This window comes from Oenanthe melanoleuca, chromosome 24 (genome assembly GCF_029582105.1).
Source record: "Oenanthe melanoleuca isolate GR-GAL-2019-014 chromosome 24, OMel1.0, whole genome shotgun sequence".
Taxonomy (NCBI): domain Eukaryota; kingdom Metazoa; phylum Chordata; class Aves; order Passeriformes; family Muscicapidae; genus Oenanthe; species Oenanthe melanoleuca.
Genome location: NC_079357.1, coordinates 2,245,222 through 2,270,031, shown reverse-complemented (window position 1 = coordinate 2,270,031; position 24,810 = coordinate 2,245,222). Strand labels below are relative to the sequence as shown.

Sequence of the window (24,810 nt, the reverse complement as noted above, 5' to 3'; positions counted from 1 at the left end):
GGAGGTATCTCTTTAATGGAGTTGGGAAAGGAAATAATGAGATTTTATGGATTAAAACTGAAATTAGACAGATAAACACTCCACGGGCAGGAAAACCAACCAGCAACAAGGATGCTGGGAACTCCCCACAGCCTGCCTGCCCACAGGGATGGGGGGCTGCACTCCTGAGCCCGGGGCTGCAGCTTTAGAGCAGATCAGGAGGCAGCATTCATCAGCTCAGCAGCCCCAGCTCCACAGGCAGGATGTCCAAAGGAATCCCAGCGGCCTTACAGTCTGTGAATCTATTAACTAAACCTCATTACTACGTAATAACTTTTGTTATTTCAGAACAAACCTTGTATCTGCCTAATCCGCTTTGTTACAGAGCTGCCCATCCTTCCCTTGAACAGGAATTAACTTCTAAAGGAATTAAAAGGAGGAGGAGACTGCTGAAGGGGTCCTTAGGGGTATCTTTTTATAGCTGCTGGCTGCCCCCCCTTTCCCTTTCCCACTATGTGTGGTATCCTTCCCCACTGATCCCGTCCTTTTCTGCCTGCCAGGCATTGATTTGTTCCTGTGTTGTTCTAATGGAGCTTGAAATCAACATGACTTTGTTGTTGGTTGTTGTCATTGTTGTTCACATCTTTGTTTGGGGTTCAGCATCCTTGCAGAGGCCAGGGCAGCCCGGGAGCCGGCGGTAGGAGGCTAAACACCTCCTTGGCGAGAGATCCACAAAGGCCGTGTCTGTGTCCGCACAATAAACGCTGCTACAAAGCGCGGCGAAACCGCTGCCCCCTCCTCCTGCGCATCAGAACTGTGCCAGTTCTGGATCCCCTCGTTTATCAGCGCACACAGAGGGTGGCCAGAACAAGCTCTTTCTTTCAGCAGGCCCCAGGAAAACGCTGTGCCATCCACATTCCAGGCGTTTCGGATCGCCGCTTTGGGCTCCGCGTATTTCTCACGGTGAAAAATGCGCTCGGTCTGGGAGGCTGAGCCCGGGGCGCTCCGGCGTGCGAAGGGAATTCGGGAACAGCCTCAAGCCCACGGGGTGGCGAGGCAGGAGCACCTCCTCCAGCCCACGGCGAGGCGCCCTGGGCTGCTGGCGGCGCGGCCGGACACGGCGAACAAAGCCCAGCTGCGCCAGCTGCCAACATCCGGAGGGGCGGGCGGCGAGCCCGAGCACCCCGTCCCGCCCTCGCCGCGCATCCCCGGGAGCCGCCGGCCCAAGGGTTAACGCTGCGCCCTCCTTCTCGGAGCGCTGACATCACGGGCCAGGCTCCTCCCGCCAGTGTGTGCGTGAGTGCGAGCGCGGCCGCCGAGCCCCGCACCGGGCACCGCACCCGGGCACCGCACCCGGGCACCGCACCCGGGCACCCCCGCCCCGCGGCCGGCCCGGCCCCGCGCCCCCCGCCCGGCCATGGAGCGGCCCCGCAGCGGCACCGCCTGAGCGCCGCCGGGGCCCCAGCGCAGGGCGGGCAGCGGGCGGGGGCTGCCGAGCCCCGCCGCCGGAGCCACGGCAGCGCCGCAGCCCGCGGAGGGCTCCGCCGAGCCGCTCTCCGTTTGTTTTGCCTCCCCTCTTTCTTTTTTGTCTGGGGTTGCTTTTTGATTTTTTTTTTTCCTCAATTTTTTGCTCTCCTTTTTTTAAATTTTTTTTTTTTTTTTTTTTTTTTAAATCGCGTTTTCCACCCCCCCCACCCCCCCGCCCTCCTTCCTTCTCGCCCTTCCCTCGTCACTCGCCCGGGCTCTGCGGAAGGAAGCGCCCGCGCTGCCCCGCGGCCGGAGCGCCCCGCGGATGTGCGGAGCTCCCCTCGGAGCCCCCCTGCCCTCCCGCCACCTCTTTGTCCTCCTCACCTACGATCTTTTTTTTTAGTATTTTTTTTTTAAATTTTTTTTTTTTTCAAGCAGACCTGAGCATCACCGGGGGCTGGGAGGGTGGGGGGCCCCGCGGCGCTGCCAGACCGACCCCTGCCCATCGCTCTTAAGGAACTCTCATGGCTTCACGGCTGCAGACAAGTTGCCGTGCATCGTGCTGGACTATCGGAGTTTGCATCCTGGCAGCCGCGCTCCTACCAGGTGAGCCGCTCCCCGGAGGGCGCTGGGCTCCGCCGGGGCGCTGCGGGGCTGGACGCAGCCCCGGAGGGGATTTGCGGGGTGCCCGTGGGGGAAAGGGGGTGCCGGGAGCGCAGCGGAGCGGCGGGGAAGGGCGGGATCGGCTTTTTGGGGTGCGCGCCCCGGTCTGGAGCAGGTGTGGGAGCATCTGTGCGAGGGTGGGAGAGAGCCGGGGCCGCTCTGAGCGCCGGCTCGGCTCGGAACAAGACGCTCGTTTGTTTTGGAAGCAGCTGCAGGCAGCGGGCTCCGCAGCCCGGGGAGCTGAGGCCGTTTGTTTGCTTTTTGGATCGAGCAGCGTCTAGCGAGCCGCAGCAGCCAGGCTTCCCCCGAAAGGCAGCCACGAGGCTGGGCACGGAGCGCAGATGTTTCGGGAGGAGGGATGGAGGGTTTCGGCTCTCCAGCATCCCCAGAACCCCCGCTCCCCTCCGCACACACTTCCCACGGGCTTTTTAGCGGAGCGGCTGGACCGCTCCCAGCTTTCTGCGCTTCCTTTCGCTGCCTTTGAGCTTGGCTGCCTGATGGCATCTTATTCATCGCTTTGGTTCCGATCCATCCCTTGGGTTCTGATCCGTCTGGGGAGCGGGCAGAGATGTGCATCCACTGCTCCCCAGCTCGCTGGAGCCACCCGGGCGGTGGCAGAGCCGTCCGTGCGTCCCTTCCCTGGGCTCGGACCTGCCCCGGGCTCCAGCACAGCGCTGGGAAGCGGAGAGTGACCCACTTTGGCGAGTGCCCTGCGGGGACTCATTATTCTGCTCCAGTGCAGAACGGGTTAATGCCATGCTGGAGGGCTTTCCGGGAGTCGGAGCCGTGGAAAGGGGATCGGCAGTCTGCGTTTGCAGCTTGTGAATGAAGTGAGAGATGCAAACAGAGGCGATGCTTTGCCTTTTTGGGGCTCGGCTGCTGGTGGCTGGGGCTGGAGCGCTGGCAGCGGGCACACGAGTGATCCTGTGCCTGCAGCAGCGCCGGGATCTGCAGCTGGAGAGAAGTTGCGGGGAAGGCAGGGTGGAATTGCGTCCACTCCTCCGGTACTGGGGCTGGGGCAGCGTCCCAGAGGAGCAGCCAGGCTGAGATGTGGCCGCAGGAGCCAATTCTGGGCCATCAGAGCAAATGCCAGGGCCCAGAGTTCCCCGGCGCTGGCAAAGACAGGGGTGTGATAACATCAGGACACGGGAGATCAACAGATCACAGCGACTGGATGGTCTGGTTAAAGTGGATGAGGGCAGAGATGAAATGGGAGGGGGTGGTGATCCAGAAACCGGGGAGGCTGTGAGAGGGAAAAGGTTAACAGGGCAATGAGAGCAGGGCTGGGTGCACCTCGGTACTCCCAGGACAAAGGGATCTGCTGTGCATTGCAAACAGAGGTGACGGAAGGGACAGCCTCGGGCTGCCCGCGCTCCTCTGCGCTTGCAGGCAGGAGCCTGGCTGAGCCCTGGCTCCTCTCAAGGAGTCTCAGAACTTTCCATGCTGGTCCTCACCCGGCCTTCCCTCCTCATCCTCCCCCCGGGCAGCCCCTCCCCACCGCCCGGGGAAAGGCCCTGGAGGGGCAGTAACGCTGTGCTGACTGTGCTGCCTCAACCAGAAGGACTTTGTGCTCCCCTGGGAACTGCTCTCACCAAGGAGACACGCAGTGACCCTGACACAGCCTGGCATCTCACCTTGTCCTGCCAAGACTTTTTTCCCCTGCACATCTCCTATTTCTGGCTGTTCTTGGGGCTGTGCTGCCAGCAGCCAGGCGGGCTCGTCGGGCACTGCAGTAGCGTGGCAGTTTGTCTTGCACTGTCCCGCTGACAGCTCTGCCAGGATAAGCCAGTGGTGCATCTCGTGGTGCCTTGCCAAGCCCAGGGCAGAGCCAGCTCCGCAGTGTTCCAGGATAATCCTTCCCAAAACCTGAGCACTGCTGCCCTGCAGCCTGTGTGGGCGAGACTCTCGGCCCGACCAGTTGGGTGGTGGATGCACCGCAGCTGCAGGAGTGTCTGATCCTGTAGGTTAAATACTTATTCATTCATTTATTTCGTTCGTTTGGGTGCTGTGGATGGACCCAGAGCTGCAGGGAAGGACCAGCACTGAGAGAGTTTTACCAGACCCCAGGTCTGGATGCCTTCCTGAGGCACAGAGTTCCTCGAGTTCACAATGCATTGTGCCAAAATCTTGTATATAAACATATATAAAGCTGTATTTATACAGACAAGCTTGCTTAACAAGGAGAGGAAACTCAGGATCCTCTACTACAAGTGAATTAGTAGCTGTGGATTTGTTGGAAAATGTGGTTTCATACCCAACACCTGAGAGGGATCAGAGCAGTGCCTGCTCTCTGGAAAACCTGTCATGTCCAGCTGATCATTTCATTCTGTTCCCACCCACCTCCCCCTTCAGACAACGTTAGCTTTTTTTATTCCTCTGATAAGGAAATAAAAGTTCCGCCGCTGTAAAAGCTGTAAGGAGTCTCGTATAAAAATCTGCTTTACAAATTATCTTTAATGTGAGCAGTTCAATCGTCCAGAACAGATTCAATTCGTGGCTCCTGCAGCCTTCCATGCCCATCCATTTGGAACCAGGTATCAACTCATGCTCCATTCAAGATATTGATATCAACAGGGGTTGCTGGAAAGCCGTGGGAGAAGGGGAGGAGAGATCCCAGGCAGCTGATCTACAGAGGTTAAGAACACTTGCAGTTAAATTTGTGCTTTCCAAGCCTTAACAATCTGTCTGTTTATCCCTGTGGAGCTCCTGCAGCTTGAGATGCAGGCACACAGAGCAGAGGCATCATCTGTGCCTGGTCCTGCCTCTGCACATCTGGGCCTCTGCTCCCAAATCTGGCTGCAGACAAACCCCTCTCTGCCACTGCTGGCTGCCTCCTGATCCCCCAGAGGGGCCTGGCAGCACTCTGCAGAGTGCTTTGGGATGCTCCAGCGGGGAGCTGCAGAGGTGGCTGGGGCTGCTTTGACACGGGGCTTTTCCACCGCGGCGCTGGAACGGAGCATTGGCTGAGCTGGTGACCCGCAGGGCTGGGGTCAAACGCGGCTGCAGCTGCAGGGAGGGCTCGTTCTGGGGAGGTACAGCAGCTCTCTGGAGGGCTGGGGAGAGCCAGAGCAGGATCTGCTCCACCTTGTACTTTCTAGAGCTGCTTTAATACCCCAAAGTAGCTTCCAAAATGCAAAAATGTTGCCAGATTCTCCTTCAGCCTTTGGGTTGAGTTCTTGGTTGTTACTTTTTCTTCTCCCGCCACCTGCCTCCTCCCAAAACTCACCAACAGCAGCATCAGGCTATTTCAGGAAGCAAAAGCGTGTCTTTGGCCGATTTTTTTTCTCATTAAACCTCCCTTAAACCGACCGGTCGGGTTTTACCCTGGCGTGGATGGAGGATGTGCTGAGTGTGTCAGCGTGGGTGAGGCGCCAGGCTGGGGCAGAGGCAGCTCAGCCCACGTCAGGAGCGTGTCTGCCCCATGGCTGATGCTCTTTGCCCCCTGAGCCAGCTCCCAGCCCAGCCCCACCAGCAGGGACACATCCAGCAGCACATCCAGTGCTTGGGATGAGCTGGTGGCCGAGGAGATGCTGGCACATCACCCCTGGACCAGGCACAACAGCCAGGCTTAAAGGGAGGCACCACGGGGCTCCTTTGAGCAGGGCTGAATCATGGAAGGAACCAGAAGAGCTGGTTGTCCCTGTCCTGCTTCCCAGGCCTGGCTGCCACGGGCACCTCGTGCCCTCTGCTAGTGCCACTCAGGTTGGGGACAGCCCGGGGGGACAGCAGCCAGTGGCCACCCTGAGCCAGGGGGAGGTTTTTTCCCACCTTCAGCACCCTGGGGAGTTTCACAGCACTGCCAGCAGGCAGGGATGGGGGCAATCACTGCAGGAAAAGTGATTTTAATCACAGAATCCAGGATGATTTGGATTGAAAGGCATCACCTTCCAACACCCTTGGGACACCTCCCACCAGACTGGTTTGCTCCAAGCCAAACATTTCAGAAGAGCTGGAGTTGGGCTGTGTGTGAGAGCTGCAGGGCTGAGCTGGCCAGTGCTCAGCAGGATGGCCACAGTCCCCAGGGCTGCTGAGAAAGAGTTTGAGTCTTGCAACATCCTTGCCCGAGGTGCTGATGGCTCTTGCTCATCCCTTTCACAGGCCAGCCAGGCTTATCAGTGCAAAAAAGCAGAAACAAATGAGGGAGGGACAAAGAAAGGTACTCCAATCTGCAGCCCCTGGAGATCTTTGCTTTTTCAAATAACGTCAGATTAAATCAGGGCAGCTGTGCTGAAGGGTGAGCTGGTGCTGCTGGAGCAGGGACCCAGTTTGCATCGGAGACACCTCTTTGTGTTAATTACCAGAGCTCAGCCATCCCAGCACGGAGAATTCCGAGCTCCACAGCGGTGTTTCAGGTGAAGGTTTGTTTAACTCAGAAATGAGACAGTTCCTCCTGGGTGTTCTCCCAGGTGCACGTTTCCCTGCCTTCTCCCAGCGAAGGGTTAATCCTGGCTGCACTGGGGCACATCCCAGCACACACACAGCGATCTCAGATGCTGAAGATCTTGTGGGAGGAAGGGGAATTTCCCCTCTGTCACCATGCTGAATTTAACGTCCCTTCTCTGTCACATGGAAAACGGGAAGTGAAATTTGCTGCACCACGTTATTTATTTTCTGTGCCCTGTGCTGTGTCCCAGCCTCCAAGCACTTGGGGATGTGTGGAGCTCAAGTGCTGCCCATGGAGTGTTGTCCTGTCTGGGCACTGACTGCAGCCCTGGCCATGGGGAGGGAGCAGCTGCAGTCCCTTGCTGTCCCCAGCTCCGAGGGACAGCAGGCCCAGCTTAGGGAGGCACAGAGGCTCTTGTTGTGTCAGCAGCTTTGTGGGGTGCTGGGGAAGGGTGGGAGGAACTGACCCAACCTGATGAACCATCTCTGCTCCATTCCCCCACCACCAACAGTCCCTGCAGGAGCTTTATAATCCTGCCTTGACATTATTGGCTGTGATGCAAGAGGGAAGCATTTCTGAGCATTATCCACCCAACTCTGCCTCTCTCTGCTGCAGGCTCTGAGCCAGACCAGTTGGGGACTGGTGGACAGCACTTCAGCCTCCAGGTGTGCAGGGAGAAGAGCCTAAGAGAGGCAGGATCAGTGTGATTCTCCTCCCTGGGAGTTAAAGAACACTGAAGGGTTTTTCTGAGCTCCATCCCAGCCTATTTGCCTTTCTAGCTGCAGGAAACAGCAAAGTGCTTCCATCTGCTCCCAGCCATGCAGGGATGCTCCAGATGTGGTCCAGGACCTGCAAATCACATCCCTGCCTTGGAGCAGCAGCAGCACCAGATGGACCACCTGGCTGAGAGACAGCAGGTACTCCCAAGCCTGGCTAGGCAAGAGGACTCAGCCTCCACCTCTCATCCCTCTGATCAGGCTGATTTTGAGGCTATTTTGCTTCTCTTGTGGAATATCCATCCCTCCCTCCCCCTGTGCTGGAGAGAGGCACAGCCAGGAGGGACAGAGGGTCTGTGCAGCTCCCATCCAGCCTGCCCAGAGCCATTCCAGCACAAAGGCCTGGCTGAGAGGGATCTGTGGGGGCTGCAATGAAGCGTTCTGTGGCCACCTGAGTGCTCTGTGTGAGGCTGCTGCAGTGCAGGGTCTGTAGCTGTCTCATGTGTGTCCAGGGATTTCAGCTGGTGTCTACTCTCTGCACTGAGGCTCTCACATGTGGCAAAACCAGGTTTCATTTCATGTCCCCTGGCAGGACGCCCTCTGGACCAAGGGAATTGCTGCTTGAGCAGCTTTCACTGACCATTTTCACCGCCCAAGGGCACAGTTTGGGGGCAGAGTTCTGGCTGCAGGCTCAGGGTCTGGTGCTGATGTGCACAAGAGGCTGGTGTGAGTCAAGAGTGAGGGCTGTAATTAGAGGTTGTTGTGCTGAGTGTCCTGGCAAAACCAAGGGTTACAAACAGTCCCTGATGGGCAGAAATCACAGACCCAGGGAGAGTTTAATAGGAGAAGTAGGGGAGGAGAAAGGTCAGAGTTTCTGTCTCTCTGTTCCTGATTTCTGTGCAGAACAGCTTGACATGGGATGGTTGTGCTGCCCTGGCTGGGGAGCTGTGGCACTCAGGGCAGGAGAGAGCAGCAAGGGAGGGATGAACCTGCCCTGTCCTTGAGCAGCCCAGCACGAGCCTGGTGCCAGATGAGTTATCAGCTCTGAGTTACCAGTTCTGAGTTATCAGTTCTGGGGAGTCATAACTCACCCAAACCCACAACCCTGGTGGAGGCTCCCCTTGCCTTGAAACCTCTCCTAGAAATAATACCCTACAAAGCCTGCAGTCAGAAGGACACTTTTCACTGGAGAATTAACTGCATCAAGCTCTGGCTGCATTTTTCTTAGGAAGAGGCATCCAAGGGGCTTTACTCTGACTTTTCTTGGGCTACACAACCAGCAGAGACCCCTTGGAGGCAAGCCCAGATCTTGTTCCCACCAGTGCTGATGGTTTTCCTAAGCTGGGGGTGCCAGAACTAGAGGAAATGTTAGAGATGGATAATCCAGGTCAGTTCAGGGGCTGTAAGAACACACAAGAAGATCTCTCCCATTCTGGAGGGGTTGTATTTCCTTTTTCTTGCCTGTCTCCTCACTCAGCTAAGACAATGTTGTTTTAAGGGCTGGAACAGGAGGCAGCAACAGATTTGGTGGTGCCCAAGAGCACAAGCTGCTCATTCCTGGGCCCCTTTGGGCTCTTCCCCTGGTCAGCTGCACCACCAGAGTGTCTGGGGACCGTGCTGGAGGAAGGGACACCTCTGGCTGTGGGGCAGAAGCAAGGCAGAGCCCATTTGTGGCTGCTGAGGATCAGGGATGTGTTGCATAGCAGCATCCCTGCCATGCTGTAACTCACATCAGCTGCCAGTTTCCATTGGATACAGGACCCCTCTTGGCTCTGCTAGGCTCGATGGAGTGCTGGGGATTTTCCTTGGGAATGGTGAGTTTATTTTCGTGTGTAAGTGCTGAGGGGAAGGGGAAGCCCTTGGATCTCTTTACTCCAGTTCAGCCCCCCAACATCTGGGTGCTGCCATGGCAGCAGGAGAAGCCAGGAGCTCTCTGTGTGTGAGTTTTTTGGAGAGACTTCTCCCTTTGCCAAATTTACCTCGTGCTCAGGTTCAGTGAGAACCCAGGGAAAGTTAGGGAGGGTTTGTTGGGATCTCCTCAGTGCTCTGATCTTTCCAGGAGGTTTCTTTGGGGATTTGCTGGATGCTGTGATGCCTGATGGGTGTGCTGCTGTATCCCTTTGATAGGAGCTGGATGGGATCCTGTGCAGGATGGGCAGGGAGAAAGGATTGAACAGAGCAGAGATTGTAAAAGGGGAATGCTCTCTGTGCCTGAGGAGGGAGTGAGGAGCAGGACTGAGGAGAAGGAAGGCTGCAGGGAAAGGCAGAACTGCCCTGGAAGTTCTTATTTGGGTTCTCCAGGAGAGCCAGGCTGGGAACTCCCAAATCCTGTCACCTGCAGCCTCAATCAACCCATGATCAGTCAGTCCTGACAAGATTTCCTGGATGTCCACCCAAAAACCAGCTGAGTGTGCTCCCTCCAGCACTGACCAACTGCAGCACAGCAAAGCACCAGCAAGGAAAAGAGGCCTGGTGATCCTGCCTGTGCTGAGCCATGGATTCCCAGCCCCAGAGCTGGGCTGGGCCTCTCCCCTGGGACACCATCCCAGGACAGGGCAGGAGCCACTCCAGGATCCCAAGGATTTGCATTTGCTGCTGATTCAGTTGGGAGCTGGAGCAGCAATTTGCCAGTGAAAGAACCTTTATCCCCTGACTCCCCCAGTCCTTCTGGGAGTTTGATTTCTCAGCTCACAACAGAATGATGGTGGTAGCAGTGAATTCTCTGGGGCTAGTATTGCCAGCTAGCACACTATAGAAAGAAAATTCTTTATTTGTTGGCATGGCAGGAACAGACTTTGGAAAATGTACCCTGATTTTTAAATACCCATTTTGCCTGTGGTGTAAATACTAAAATGTGCTTTTTCTCTCCCCCCTCTCTCTCTTTCTCTCTCTCCCTTGGAATTTAAAAATATCGCCAGCCTGGGGAGGTGCATCTTTCACTGAGATTTATAATGGCTGCTCTCAAGTGATCTGGAAAATGAGAATCCCTCTGCCCCATCCAGCCTGGCACCTTCCAAGAATTTATTTCCTGTATTTGTACAAGCCTAAGAATACTTAGAGGCTGCATCTCCACCCAAGCACTCTAATTATTTAAGTTTTGTTTATGGCCACTCTCAGGGGAGCTGGCTACGTCCAGGCTGCTGGTCCCTCCCTCCTCTGGGTAATTCAGGCCTGCATTAGTGCTGTTTAATAATGACCAACAAATCACTGGTGCTGCACCATTTGCCCAGGATGGATCACCCTGGCTCTGTAAATTGGCCAAGCCCTCAGAGCAGGGGGAGTGAGCTGCTGTGTGAGCTCAGAGCTTTGTTCTGTGCTCAGTGCCCCATCCAGTGATGCCCTGCTCACTTTTGGCTCTGGCAGCCAGTGGGGCAAAGCAGGAGCCTGGAGGAGCAGGAGGCAGGGAGGAAGAGGAGGGAGGCTCCTTCCTGGGCTCTGCCCACCTCCACAACCAACTGTGGCTGCCTCTGGTCACACCCTGCTGCTGCACCCCAGAGAGAGCCCCTCATCTCTTCTCCCTGCCCTGCCCAGTCCCTTGGGTCCCTTGTTATCCTTCCCATCTTAAAGCTGGAGCTTTGGCACTGAGGGGTTCTTTTCCCAGCCCCTTGGGGATTCAGGGTCCTCTCCCATTATCCTGCCCATCCAAAAACTAGAGCTTTGACAATGAGGGTTTTTTTTCCCCAGACCCTTTGGGTGTTCAGGCCACCTCTCCCATTATCCTGCTCATCCAAAAGCTGGAGTTTTGGCAGTGAGGGGTTCTTTTCCCAGCCCTGTGGCAAAGCTCCCAGCCCCAGTGAGATCTGGAGGAATCTGTAGTCTCCTGGCTGCCTCTGCTCCTGTCACGCTCGGTGATAAAGAGAGAGAGAGATTTTGATTACATTATGACAAGCGACAGAGAGATGGAGTGAAAGCTGCAGTCTGCCTGTTGTAATTCCAATTAGCAGGGGTAATGTGGCCAGAGCCTGACAGCTGTATTGATCTCAGCTTTGGATGGGGACAACCTTTCCAGGGGTCCCTGGGGCACGGGGCTGAGCACAGGGACGGCTGTGGGGCAGGGAGGGGAAGAACAGCCTGTTTGTAATGGGGTACTTGAGCAGGCAACTGCATTTCACCTTCCAAAATGCCACAGCCAGCCTGGCACTTGAGCTGTCTTCTGGATTTACCTCCAAATCTGTGCTGCAAAACCCCCCTGGGCTTTCTCTCCACCTGCAGGAGGAAGCAGGCTTCTCCTCCATGCTCACATGGAGTTTATCAAGACTCAGGTCCTTCCCTGGACAGAATGTACCCAAGTTAAATAAATCAGCATCCGGGGAACAAAGCCCAGGGCTGCAAGGGAAGGGGGAGTTTCCCTCTGCTGCTGGAAGGCAGCTCCTCAAGGTCAGAGCTGAGGCAGGCTGGCAGGGCTGTGGGCAGGCTGCTAGTGCAGATGCTGGCTCAGCTGTACCCTCTCTGTGGCAAAGGGGAGAACTCCAATTTGCAGTTTTGCTGGTATTGATCTGAGACCTTTCACTGCCTCTCAACTCACTTTGGAAATAAAAGGCTCAAATCACTCTCCTTAAGTACATATATTTTTTTGTATTCTTGACATTTCAAATGCTGCCGTGCCCGTGGAGTACCTTACAGCACCTCACTGGAAATGGGAATATCTGCTGCCTCACACCGACTCCTACCAGGCGTGAATCAGCTTTTACTTACAGGGAAAGAATGGCCTGGAGGTGATGGCAAAGGCAGGCTGAGCTCAGGAGGGCTGGCAGCGTTTCCTGGCTTTGCCACGAGCTCCCTGGAATATCCTTGGCCAGCTCACTTCACCTCTGTGCCTTTCCCTGTCAGGAGCTGCTGGGAGCTGTCCCTCTCTGCTCTGCTCAGGCTGCCCTGCCTGCAGGGTGCCTTGCACACCTGATCCTCCTGATCCGAGCAGGAGACATTTGCAGAGCACAGGCAAAGGTGACTCCCCTTTACTTGGGCAGAAGCAGGCTGCTCCTTGCCCAGGGAGTTTAGAAGGCAGGAAATGCTTCTGCACGGATCCATGTACAAATATTCTGTCAGTGCAAACACTGGGCTCAGTTTCTGGCTGCTCTGGGTGTGGGATGTGGGGCTGACATCACAGAATTGGGTGAGCACTTCCCAGCCTGCTTGAATTCAAAGGTCTCTTGATTTCTTGCTCTGCTGGTTTTGCATTTGGGTCACCTCTGGTTTCCAGAAGAGAGGTGGCAGGTGGGTGAGAGGTGTGGGATGGACATGTCTGCACTTCCCTGCTCCTTCCCACCCACACCCTGGCTCTTTGCTGGGCAGTGCAGCAGGAATGACTGCCAGGGGTTCACATTGTGCCCTGTCCTTGGGTCTGCCATGGGTGCTGAGGCAGCAAGGATTTCCTACCATGACAGCACTGTGAGTTTTGCTTTCCCCAAAAACTCCCCACATGGCTGTGGGCAGGATTCCTGACACTTGGGCTGCCCTGTGGTGGGATGCAGATAACAACAAACAGATAACAGAAACACCCTTTGTTGCATGAGCAAGCACTTCCCAAACTCTGTGGTCTTTCCACCAGGCAGGGATGGAACCCAGGCCCACTGAGCACCCAGTTTGCCCCAGTGTGAGCCTGACATGGCACTGCTGGTGGCTGCCTCAGACAGCAGATGGGTTTGAGCAAGTGTCTCTGTGCTGGAGGAGCTCTGGAGTCTCTCTCCTGGGTAGATGATGATTTCAGCCATATGCAAGTCTAGGGAGAAACCTCCCTGGGAAGAACCACAAAGAGCCACTTCATTCTGTGGCCAAGGGAGCTGCAGGATTCACTGGTGGAAGGGAGGGAGGTTCACATCCAACTCTGGAGAAGCAGGGAAGCAGCAGAGTCAGCAGCTGCCCACGGAGTCTGTCTGCATCCTCCTCCTCCTCCTCAGCCTGCAGCCCCAGTGCACCCCGGGCTGGGAGTGTTCCAGACTGAGGGAGTGATTACAGAACCTGCTCAGGACACACACACAGAGATGGAGGGTTTAAAGTTCGATAATTGTTAATTATTACCCAAGCTGCCCAGGAGACTTTCTGGGAAAAAGACGTGGCTCTCTCTTGCTAAGGTGTTTCGTGGAACATTAGTCTCCGTCCTGGCCACACTAAAGCCTTTCACTCTGCTTCTTTCTGCCTCCTGTGGGATTAATAAAGTGCTGCTGGAGAGCTTCTTATCTCAGAGCTGAATAATGTTTGCAGTACAGGGAGGGGAGGCAGCTTTGATCCGGGAAAGGGAGCAGAGGGAAGGAAAGAGGTGGGCTCGTGGGGCAGGCTGGGCTGTGCCCACAGAAAAGCCCTGGCATTCCGTGCACCAGCAGACAAAACAAAACAAAACAAAACAAAAAAAAAAAAACAACAAAAACTTTTTTTTTTTCCCATCCTGTGAAGGAGAAGCCCCACAGAGGGGTGCTGGTGCTGCCATCACCCTGGGAGCTCTGCCCTTGCCCAGCTGGGCAGGAGCCCAGGGCCACACCTGAGAGGCAGGACGGGCTCTGAGCTTCCCACGGTGGGGCTGGGACTGGTTGGGCAGGGCTGGGCCCCAGGGCAGCACCAGCACCCCTGGGAGCCTGCCAGGGCCCTGGGAGGAGCAGGGAAGGGAAGGAAGGCAGGGAAGGCAGCAGGGGTTCAGCTCCCTGCTCATCATCTCCCACCCTGCTCCCCCAGCCCAGCCTCCTTCACCTCCTGACCATGGGGAACCAGGGAATGGGGACAGGGCAGCAGAGCCAGCCACGACCCACAGGGGTTTGTGTGCAGTGACAGGAGTTGGGATAATGCTCCAAACTGGCTCTGGAGGTTCCTGCTTTGGGTTTTCAGCAGAAAACAGGCCCCAGCAGCTGAAGTTCCTAAAGGAACAGCCATTTCTTTGTGTTTCTGGATGCCCTCAGCCTGTGTTTCCCCACACTGCAGGCCCAGACAGCTCGGCAGGCTTTGAAGTGTAGCTGCACACTCCCTGCTCTCCCCAAAAAAAAGGAACCAGCTCTGGGGCTGAGCACAACAAGCTGCATCAGGTTTGAAAGAGGGTGAGGAAAGAGGAGGTGAAAGAAGAGGTGAAAGAAAGAAGAACACCCTGCTGTCTCTGGGTGCCCAGCCAGGCCTGGCTGCTCCTCTCAGATGTCCCAGGGGAGCTGTGGCACCTCCAGGAGGGCCCAGCTGTTGTTTGCCTGCTCCAAAGCCCCACACCACGGCCCCACGCGGATGCTTAATCCACAGGGAGATTAGAGGCTGAGTTTTATCTTCTCCCACCCCAGTGTGCTCGGGTGAATGCGAGGCTGGGACAGCTGAGCCCTGTCCCCACTCCCTCCAGGGATGGGAATTCTGTCCCCTGGGCCCCTCCTGCTGTGCAATGCTCTGGTTTAGGGTGAGGTTTGCTGCAGGAGGGCGGGGAGATGCTCCAGATGTCTGAGAAATGTGGATTTCCCCATAGCCAGGTGCACCTCAGGCCCCTTGGGACGGGAGCATCCCTGTCCCTTCTTCCACCCCGAGGTGCCACCAGGGTCTGGGGAGTGAGGGAAGGGATGCCAGGGGTGAGTTCCCTGTCCCTGTCCCTGTCCCTGTCCCTGTCCCCAGGCCTGTGGCCCCGAGCATCCTCCTCCAAGGGGGATTTGCCTGCCAGGCCCATCTGTTCCTTCGGCCCGTTGCCATGGAGATGGGGTGGCTTCAGATGGGCTGGGGGACGCCGGGAAAAAGAATCCAGGCAGGAAAAATGTTCTTTTTTTTTTTTTTTTCCTCATATCCTGGATGGAAATGGAGGGGAGAGGGAGGGGATCCTGCTGGCTCCTCCCTGTGTCCCCCCTTTAGGGCTGTGCTGTCCCCAGGCTCCTCCTGCTCTGCCTCTCCCTTCCCCTCCAGGCTGGGTCTCCCATCCAGGTGTGTGGCAGCGGCCAGGTGAGGGTTGGGGCTCTGCAGGTGAGGGTTTGGACTATTCAGATGAGGTCTGGATCTGTTCAGGTGAGGATTTGGGCTGTTCAGGTGAGGTGTGGATCCGTTCAGATCAAGTCTGGATCTGTTCAAGTCGGGCTTGGATCTGTTCAGATGAGGGTTTGGATATTCAGGTGAGGTCTGGAGCTGTTCAGGTGAGAGTTTGGGCTGTTCAGATAAGGTCTGGAGCTGTTCAGATGAGGGTTTGGGCTGTGCAGGTGAGGTCTGGAGCTGTTCAGGTCAGGTTTGGATCTGTTCAGGTGAGGTCTGGATCTGTTCAGATGAGGTCTAGAGCTGTTCAGGTGAGTTCTAGATCATTCAGGTCAAGTCTGGATCTGTTCAGGTGAGGTTTGGGCTGTGCAGGTGAGTTCTAGATCATTTAGATCAAGTCTGATTCTGTTCAGGTGAGGTTTGGGCGGTTCAGGTGAGGTCTGGAGCTGTTCAGGTGAGTTCTAGATCATTCAGGTCAAGTCTGGATCTGTTCAGGTGAGGTTTGGGCTGTGCAGGTGAGTTCTAAATCATTTAGATCAAGTCTGGATCTGTTCAGGTGAGGTTTGGGCTGTGCAGGTGAGTTCTAAATCATTTAGATCAAGTCTGATTCTGTTCAGGTGAGGTCTAGAGCTGTTCAGGTGAGTTCTAGATCATTCAGGTCAAGTCTGGATCTGTTCAGGTGAGGTTTGGGCTGTGCAGGTGAGGTCTAGATCTGTTCAGGTCAGGTTTGGATCTCTTCAGGTGAGGTCTGGGAGCTCTCCTGCCCCCCTGGCACAGCCACAAGCACTGAGGATGCTCTGACAGGGGGCTCTGCCTCTCCCCCAGCCCTGGAGCCATTCCCATGGAATGCCAGCCTGGTTTGGGTTGGAAGGACCTTCCAGATCATCTCTGCCCAGCCCAGATCCCCTCACCTTGCCCAGGTGTGTGCCCAAGAGGAGCCTGGCAGCTTGGTTTTAATGCAAAGAGTCACTTGTCAGAGCGAGTTACTCCCAGTGTTCCCAGTAAAAAAAAAGCCTGGAATGGAGTGAAAATGGTGCCCTGCTATTTGTGTGCGTATGGCTCTGCCTGCCTGGGTGTATCTCAAGTGGAAATGACCTGGAAAAAAAAAGCAAACAAAAGAGGAAACAAGAAATAAATATCTGCTGGTTGACAGTGAGATCTGGGCTAATGTTTGACAGACGAAAGTGAAGCGAACACAAAGTGACAGATTGACAGAAAGACAGACATGTTTTTGTGCTGGTTGAGCATCCTGATAGAAACAAGAGATAATTCAGGTCTGCAGGGGACCTTGAGGGGTCACATACCTGCCTGCCGAGGGGGGTGGGTGTGCTAAACACTGGCAGGAGCTGCACAGCCCTGCTCCCCTTCCCCTGGCACCAGAGTGGCTGGGCTGGTTCCAAACTGGGGCTACTGGGGCTGGGGCAGCAGGAGCAGGATGGGGGAGCTCTGTGCTTTAGTGGTAAGTTTGGGCAAAGATTGGTTTTGGAGGGCTTTTCCAGCCCTGGTGGTGCTGTGATCCTAAAGCCAGGCTCATTTTGGGCAGGACACTTGCTGCAAAGGCAGTCTGGGGGTTTTGATGACGAGGCTTTTTGTTTGTTCCTCCTAAATCCGGGTGGGTGGGATCCATGGGGTGATTTCTCCCTGTGCACTTTTGTGGTGCAATCTGGCTGTGCTGGAGATTTTCCCATCTCTGGCTTTCCCCCTGCCCTGGACACATCCCTGGACATATTTCAGGTTGGATAGGGCTTGGAGCACCCTGGAAATTGTCCCTGTCCATGACAGAGGAGTGGGAGGTTGATCTTTAAGTTCCCTTCCAACCCATCCCATGATTTTAGACTTTGGAGCCAGGTCAAGTGCTGAAGACAAGCTTTGTTTTCCCAGCATCAGAGCTGAGGCTTGCACTGGGAGCTGAGATAAGGAACCAGGTGCTCACATGGCCCTGGTGAGTGCAGAGCTGGCTTAAAGTCACCTTTGTGCTCCCCTTTATCCCAGCCCTGAGTGCAGCAGGGCTGAATGTCACCTGTTCCCTCGTGAGCAGCGATTTACAGGCGTTCATCCTGCTCCTTGTTTGCAGAGCAGATGCCCTTTTCCTGCAGGCTCTGCCCTCCCTGCAGTGGGGAATCAGCAGATCCTGGGCTTGAAGCTTCTCCCAGATTTATGAGCTTGCTCTTCACCTTGAGAGAAAAGCTTCCTTGCCCTGAGAAAGCTTTGAAACCCAAAACACCAATTGCTGACTTCAGCAAACACCATTGATCCTCCTGCAAATAAAATTTCTTTCTTTTCCCTTTTTAGGATATGGCTTGTGGGGATTTTGTTGTTGTCCTCTTTGTGTTTCTCTTTTTTTCCTCTGGAGACACGAGTCCCAAATGGTTCTGAGCAAAATCAATGTGATCTGAAAAGAACTCATCAATAGTCCTTCTGGGGGATATTTCCTACCAGCCAGACACCAACAAAAACCCACAAAAACCCCTCCTCTCATCTTCCTCTCCCCTTGAAAAGCAAGCTTCTCTAATTGGCTTTTAATCCTGGCAGGAGCAGAGCTGTTTGCATGGAATTGGTAATAGGGGATAATATCTTGCCCTGAGTGATGGGTTATTTGATCCTGTGCATCAGAAACCTGAGCCTGTGCCTGGGAATTCAGGTGGGGAGGGGGATCCCAGCCTGGCTCGGTGCCCAAACACAGGCACAGCTGCTTTTTTATTTCCAGTAATGACTGGGAGCACAATGGGGAACAATCCCCTTTTGTGCTGTTGCTCCAGGGGATGGAATGATGCTGGGGAAAGGCTTTGATGGATGTAGGGATGTACAAAGGGAGGTCACACCTTGGGTATGGAGATGTTGTTTTGACCTTGGTTCCAGTGGTGCCCCTCACCTGGCCCTGGCTGTGACTGCCCAGGGACAAACTGCTGGTGGGCTCAGTGCCTCCTGCACATCCCTGTGTCCCTAAATGTCACTGCCAGCCCCAAACTGGGCTTGGAGACGGGGATGAAAGGCTGGCAAATCCAGCCAGGCACCAGTTCACCCTCACTGGGCCCTTCAGGCATCACAGGGGGTTTGCAGAGAGATCCAAAGTGAGGATCACTGACATCACAGCACGTGGAGCACTCCAGAAAGGGGTGCTGGGCAGCACCTGGGAGACTCCACCAGCACCAGGTCCTGAGCTGTGAGCCCAGTGAAATGTGCTTGAAATGCCCCCTGGCTCTGAGCTGACTCAAGCACACAAGGGAAACTTGTTGATGTGGATGACACCGTTCGTTCCTGGCTGGTTTTTGTTTGTTTTGTTCTGTGTTTCTGCTGCAGCTGCCTTTGGAGCAATAAATAGCTGTGGAGCTTGCTTGTGGTCTGTGCAAAGTTGTTAATATTTAATCAGAGGTCTGAAGCTGGATTTGTTTCGTTGGCAAAAGATAAAAATGGCTTTTTTGGGGTTTAGAGCAAGGGACAGCCCTTCAAATAAAGGCTCAGGGTCAGCTTTTAATTAATCAATTATTTTAAGCTTGGAGCACACTGGTCAGTGACAGATTTTCTGAACACCTCAGCTCCCAGCAAAGCTTGTACATGCCAAAGCACCTGACGTGACTGGCACTCAGCACGGCCCTGGTGTGAAATGTTATTTACAGACCAACCCTGCTGACATGTGCCAGCAAAATGTTACCTGTATCCACTCCCCCTCCTCCTGCTCCTCCTTGGGGTTGGATTTTGCTCTCCAAGGAAGACAAGGGGAGGAGGATATCCTTCCTACACAGGGTCCAGCTTCCCTCTGGCTCTGCTGGGATTAGGGATCCAGGTCCTGGACAGCTGCAGACTGCTGAGGGAGGGAAGCTGAGCTTTTATTCCCCCATTAGCAACCCTTGCCATGTACAGAAACCTCTCCAGCAGTGGATCCATGGCCAGGCTACCTGCAAAAACACTGGCACACAGCCCTGGGAGCTGGCTGCTCCCCTCTGTGCAGGGAGTGACTTCTGGGTGTCCTCAGAGCCAGCCAGACCCCACAGCTCCATCCCTGCCTGAGGGATCCTGTCCCAGCTCCCAGGCAGCATTTCCCTGTGCAGCATTTCCATGTTGACCCTGGCTTGCTGCAGGGATTTGGCAATGGCCAGGGCTCTCCAGAGCATCCTGCAGTGCCAGCTCTGTGGATTAACACCCCGTGGGACTGAGCAGTGGGATGGCCACAGCTTGGCCAGCTGGTGTTTGCCTTGTGGAGGAGGGCACAGCTTATTTGTGAGCAGGACCAAGCCCCAGCCTGTCAGCTCTGGTGCCTGATCCCAACATCCTGCCTGCTAAATCCCAGCCTTGGGATGAGCTCCTGGTGTCCAGCTGTCCACCCCAGGGGCCAGAGCCTTGTCTGAGGTGCTGGGGTTTGTGTGTGGTCAGGAGAACTGTGCTGACCCTGCTGATTGAAGGCATTAGGAACCCCTGCACCCCCAAACTGCATCCCTTCCATATCCATCCTTCAAAACCTGCATCCTTCACATCTCCATCCTGCAGTGCCAGGTCTGGGGATTATCATCCCTCCTTGGATCCTGCACCGAGGATGAGGAGGGAAGGGATGCAAGATGGGGATTGCAGGAAAGGGATGCAGGGGTTGAAGGGTGAGAATTTGAGGGGTGCAGGATGAGGTTTGAGGAATGAAGGATGGGGATGTGAGCAGTGGAAAATGGGGATGCAGGGTGGGGATGCAGATTTGATATGAGAGATGCAGGATGGGGTATAAGAGGGTTTAGGATGGGGATGTGAGTGGTACAGGATGAGACAGAAGGAACCAAGGATGGGGAGGTCAGGGATGCAGGATTGGGATGCAGGGGTGGCAGTTTGGGGATATAAAGGGGTACAGGATGAGGATGTCAGGAGTGCAGGATGGGGACACGAGGGATGCAGGATGAGAACGCAGCAGGATGGGATGTGAGGGTTTCAGGATGGGGATTTGGAGGTTTCAGGATGGGATGTGAGGGTTTCAGGATGGGGATTTGGAGGTTTCAGGATGGGGTTAACGCTCTGCACCAAGGCAGAGCCCATCCTTTGTTCTGGGCAGGCTGCTGAGGTTTGGAAATGGAGCGCTGAGGAGTGAGCACCGCAAAATAGAAACGTCCGCACTTTCTGCTGCTGATTTTCAGTTTCAACAGCTGCTTCATTTGGAACGGATGAAAATGCACTCCGGCTTAGTGGGAGTCAATTAAAAATAAACCGAGGGAGAGGATTGGTGTCGGAGCCCAGCGACGCTCATCGGACATAAAAGTTGCATCCTCTCAAGCCTGGATTTTCCTCCAATTTGCCACGGGCGGCAGGACGGCACCGGGAGCTCATTAGCATGGCAATGCTGCTATTCCCGGCGCTTTGTTCCTGCTCTGGGCGGAGCGGGGACGAGACCCCCGGCCCCAGTGACCCCCCCCGGGTGCGGGATCGGGGAGGGGACAGCGCTGTCCCCCCGGGGGTGACACTGCCTGCCCGGGCGGATTAGGCACAGCCAGCGGACATCTGCAGGGAGGGGGCAGGGAGCCGCTGCTGCCTTTTGTTCTGGCTTTTCTTTTCTTTTTTTTTTAACTTCTGAGCCCTGTTGTGGCCATCCTTGGGGGATTTGATTTCTGCCTCCTTAAAATAAGAAGGAAAAGCGCTGGTTTAGCCCTGCACCTGCCCAGGTGAGCATCCTGCTGTCTGGGATGCACGGGAGAGGAGTGTTTTGAGCAGGAGAGCTGGATTTTATTGGCTTCTCTAATGTCTCTGCTCCTATTCCTGCCCTCACCACCTCTTTGTTGGCAAGAAGCCTCTCATCCTCCTGCCTGTGTGTTTGCCAGCAAGAAATTGCAAGCCAGGCAGGGAATCCAGGGTCATCCAGGGATGGATGGCTGGGAAAGGAATGGAAAAGGCCTGATGGCCCACAGTAGGATCCTAATTTTCCTCCCCTTCCTATTATTTCTACATGGATGCTCCACTTGAGCTCTGCTGAGCTGGGAAACAGGGGCAGGTCCTTGCAGTTCCTCCTCCCCTGCAAGAAACCCAGCTGGGTTTTCACTGCTTCTGCCTCAGACTGGTCCAGGAGGGCAGCAGGGGGTGGGACTAAGCGTCATTTTACCAAGGCTGGACTGAGCATTGGGCCAAAGTGCATCATCTTTAAGTGATGAGTCTGAAATCTGATCTGCAGCCGGTGTCACTTGTCTCATTTGCAAAGGGGGAAGGGGAAAGACAAGTTCTGCTCAGAAATTTGGGCCAAGGAGAAGGAGGCAGGCTCAGCTGATGTTCCCCTTGTGGCTGTCCTGGTTAAGACCCCCACTAAGGAGTGCAGCACTCCAGAAGTCATTTCTGAAGAGAAAAGGGTTCTCAGCAGCTCCTTGAGCAAACAGAGGCTGAGGTTTCCTGTAAAAGATTTTAGCAGAGGTTGGGGAAGTCTCTGGATGAGCTCTCCCTCTTGTCTAGGTCAGTGAGACAGTTCCCTGCAGGATCTTCATTTGAAACAAAAGGGGAAAATGGGAGCAAATCATCCAGACTCCCTCATGTCCAGGGAAAAAAATAAAAATAGGCACTTCCAGATTTAACCAGCCCAAGGTAAATTTCTTATGCAGAGTGTCTGAATTAGGAATTTCTCTTCATTGACTTTGCAGTGAGTGCAGACAGAGAGCCAAGATGAAGGTGTCTGCACTGTGAGCTGCCTTTTTCCATCAAGGGGGGCTGCTCCTTGTGCAGGCAGAGTTTCTCCTCCTCCTCTCACCTTTCTGCAACTTTAGGAGCTGTTTCAGTGGCTTGGAGGTGCTGAGCAGCCTCACAGTGGGGAAGGGGCTTTTCTTGGAGCCTCCTTCTCCCCTTTCTTTCTCTTGTGCCTTCCCATATTTTTCCGTGGTGTGTTTGCATGACAGGAACTGAAAACTCAAGGATTGGAAATTAAATCTGGAGAATAAATGGGAGGTTTATTAATTTATTAATCTGACAGAAGTAATTACTGTCTCTCCAAGATTTATCTCCTTGCCTGGGCTCCCACATGGTCCCAGGAGTCACATAACTGTGACAGCAAGGCTGGGAAGAGCTTCCTGAGGGGAATGGAGGGCAGAACACACAGCCAGGGTGGACAGGGCACAAGGACATCCCAAAAGCTGGGGCTGAGCCAGGGCAGGGATGGAGCTGAACCATCATTTCCTGTGCTCACAGCAGGGAACCCCAGCCCAGAGCAGCCTGGGACAGCTGTGGCGTGGCAGGGGACAATCCTGGGACAGCTGTGGCATTGAGGGGACAATCCTGGGACTGGTGTGGCGTTGAGGGGACAATCCTGGGACAGCTCTGGTGTTGAGGGGGACAATCCTGGGACAGCTGTGGCGTGGCAGGGGACAATCCTGGGACAGCTGTGGCATTGAGGGGACAATCCTGGGACAGTTGTGGCATTGAGGGGACAATCCTGGGACAGCTGTGGTGTTGAGGGGACAATACTGGGACAGTTGTGGCGTTGAGGGGACAATCCTGGGACAGTTGTGGCATTGAGGGGACAATCCTGGGACAGCTGTGGTGTGGAAGGGGACAATCCTGGGACTGGTGTGGCATTGAGGGGACAATCCTGGGACTGGTGTGGTGTTGAGGGGACAATCCTGGGACTGGTGTGGCGTTGAGGGGACAATCCTGGGACAGCTGTGGCATTGAGGGGACAATCCCAGCCAAACCTCCTGGCTGGAGCTGCTGTCTGCACTGCAGGAGCTGCTCTCCATAGGTGGACTCAGAGATGAATTCTGGCAGCAGCCTCTGGAGTTCTTTGAGCTGCTGTGAGTCCTTGCACTCCTCTTGCACTCCTGCTCCTGTTAATGTGTCATTAAACACAAGGATTGGGTGGAATCCTGCACTCCTGAAAACTGCCAAAACATGCTGATGAATCCCCTGGCTCCAGTTCCTGGCATTATCAATTAAAAAGTCGTTTGTCCTCAGTGTGTGCATTAAAAGCTCTCAGTTCATTTTATTCTTCATCACCCTCGGTGTAGGAAGGCCTGGGACTCCATTTAAAATCTATTTGAGCAGTGGTTCAGAGGTTTCTCAGTGACTTGGCAAGGTTTCATGGGCTGTGCATTCAGCCAGTGACTTCTCTGCCTCCCTCCAATCCTTTGCTCTGTTTCCACCTCTGTAAAACAAACAAAGGCAGTGGATCAAGAAGAGTTTTCAAACAATCTCTGTGCATGCTTTGGCCTGATCCTTCCTCATCTGGCAGCTCCAAGCAAGGACAGGGGGGGCTTTTTGCTGTTTTGTGGCTAAAACTCCTGTTGTGGTGCTTCCAGCCTTTGCCCTTTGTGTTTGTAAGGGCAGAGTTTTTGAGGCTGGGGTGACAGGGAAGTGTTCCTGCAGTGTGAGTCCCCCCTGCCCTCCCCTTCCCACAGCCCTGGCTCCCTGTACACTGAATTTCAGTGCTGTGAATTTGTCAGGCTGCTCTTCCTGGCACGGCAGAGCGATGCTGTTGTGTGCAGAGGTGCCAGAAAGGCAGAGCCAGAGGTGGTGGGGAGGGTGGGAGAAAGGGAAAAGGCAAGGGAAGTGTGAGTCAGGTGCCTGTCTGCTGCCTCTGAGCCTTCCACTCTGCCTCTTCCCCTTCCTGGGAAGGCAGAGCTATGACACAGAGCCAGTGCTTCGCTTGGCAGGAGAGGGAATCGCCCTGGGGAGCAGCTCCAGCACAGCCTCACACTCCAGCCCAGGCTGGCAGCTCCAGGGACAGCTCCAGGGACAGCCCTGGCTGGGGGGAGCTCCCAAAACAGCTGGAGGGGCTCTGGTGCACTGAGCTGGGCACAGGGTGAGGTCCCTGCTCCTCAGGGTGCTCTGGCACTGCCCAGCATCTCCTCCAGGCAGGACGCAGTGGTTGGTGACACTGGGACAGCTCTCAGTGCCTCTGTGGGGTCCCAGCTGTGCTGCTCACCAAGTCCCAGCCCTGGAACCACAGAATATCCTGAGCTGGGATCTGCAGGAGTCCTGGAGCCCAGCAGCTGCATCCCCACAGGAGGCTGTGAGCTGTTGTACAACACAACCCCTGCAAGCAGGCAGCAGGATTTGAGCCCCACTGCTGCAGATTTTGGGTTTGGACCTCAGGCCTGCCATTCAGCCCAGGGAAAGCTCTTGGTACTGGCAGCAGGGGGGATGCCTGGAAGGGGCAGTTCCTCCCAGCTGTGGCCAGGCAGGATCAGCTCCTGCCCTGAAGCATTCAGGGCTGGCTGTGTTCTCTTCCAGGTGCTTTTTTGGGGGTCCTGTGGGGCAGGATGGACCCACCAGGGGTTTTTGTCACCCAGGCACTGGCTGCAGATGATGTTGCTCCAGCACAAGCGAGGTCAGGCCAGGGAGCCTCATCCTGCCTGGCCCAGCTGTGTCTCCAGGAAGGTTTCTCATTTCTGGGCTGGGTTTCTCCTTTGGCTGCTTTGTTTACGGGGGAATAAATGACACAATCAGGAGGCCTGATCTGGTGTGCAGGGAGGGAGGGGAGGCTCCATGCAGATCTCAGGGGCTGTTGCAATCAGCTTAGCCATTCCCAGGATCAGGGGCTGTGGGGATCAGCCTTGGCAGGGAGGCTGGACCCTGCTCTGCCAGCATGAGGCTTTTGTGGGAGCAGGACCAAACCCAGCCAGGCTTTCCCAATCTTCCAGCTCTATTCCTCACTGCAATTCTCCTTTTCAATGCTCATCCCTGTGACTCCCTCCCCTGCTGTCCCTGGCTGCAGGGGTGAAGCCCAGGCAGCAGGGACAGCACCTG

General features: G+C 55.2%; 1 protein-coding gene across 1 annotated transcript in view; it reads left to right on the top strand.

Annotated features, from left to right (window-relative positions):
* Positions 1 to 1,279: 1,279 nt before the first annotated feature.
* The window catches only part of NECTIN1 (nectin cell adhesion molecule 1), a 60,271-nt gene continuing 36,740 nt past the window's right edge, over positions 1,280 to 24,810 (top strand). The window contains exon 1 of the mRNA XM_056509586.1: positions 1,280 to 2,052. Coding sequence (XP_056365561.1) covers positions 1,971 to 2,052 — 82 coding nt within the window. The 5' untranslated portion in view covers positions 1,280 to 1,970. The remainder of the gene's footprint in view (positions 2,053 to 24,810) is intronic.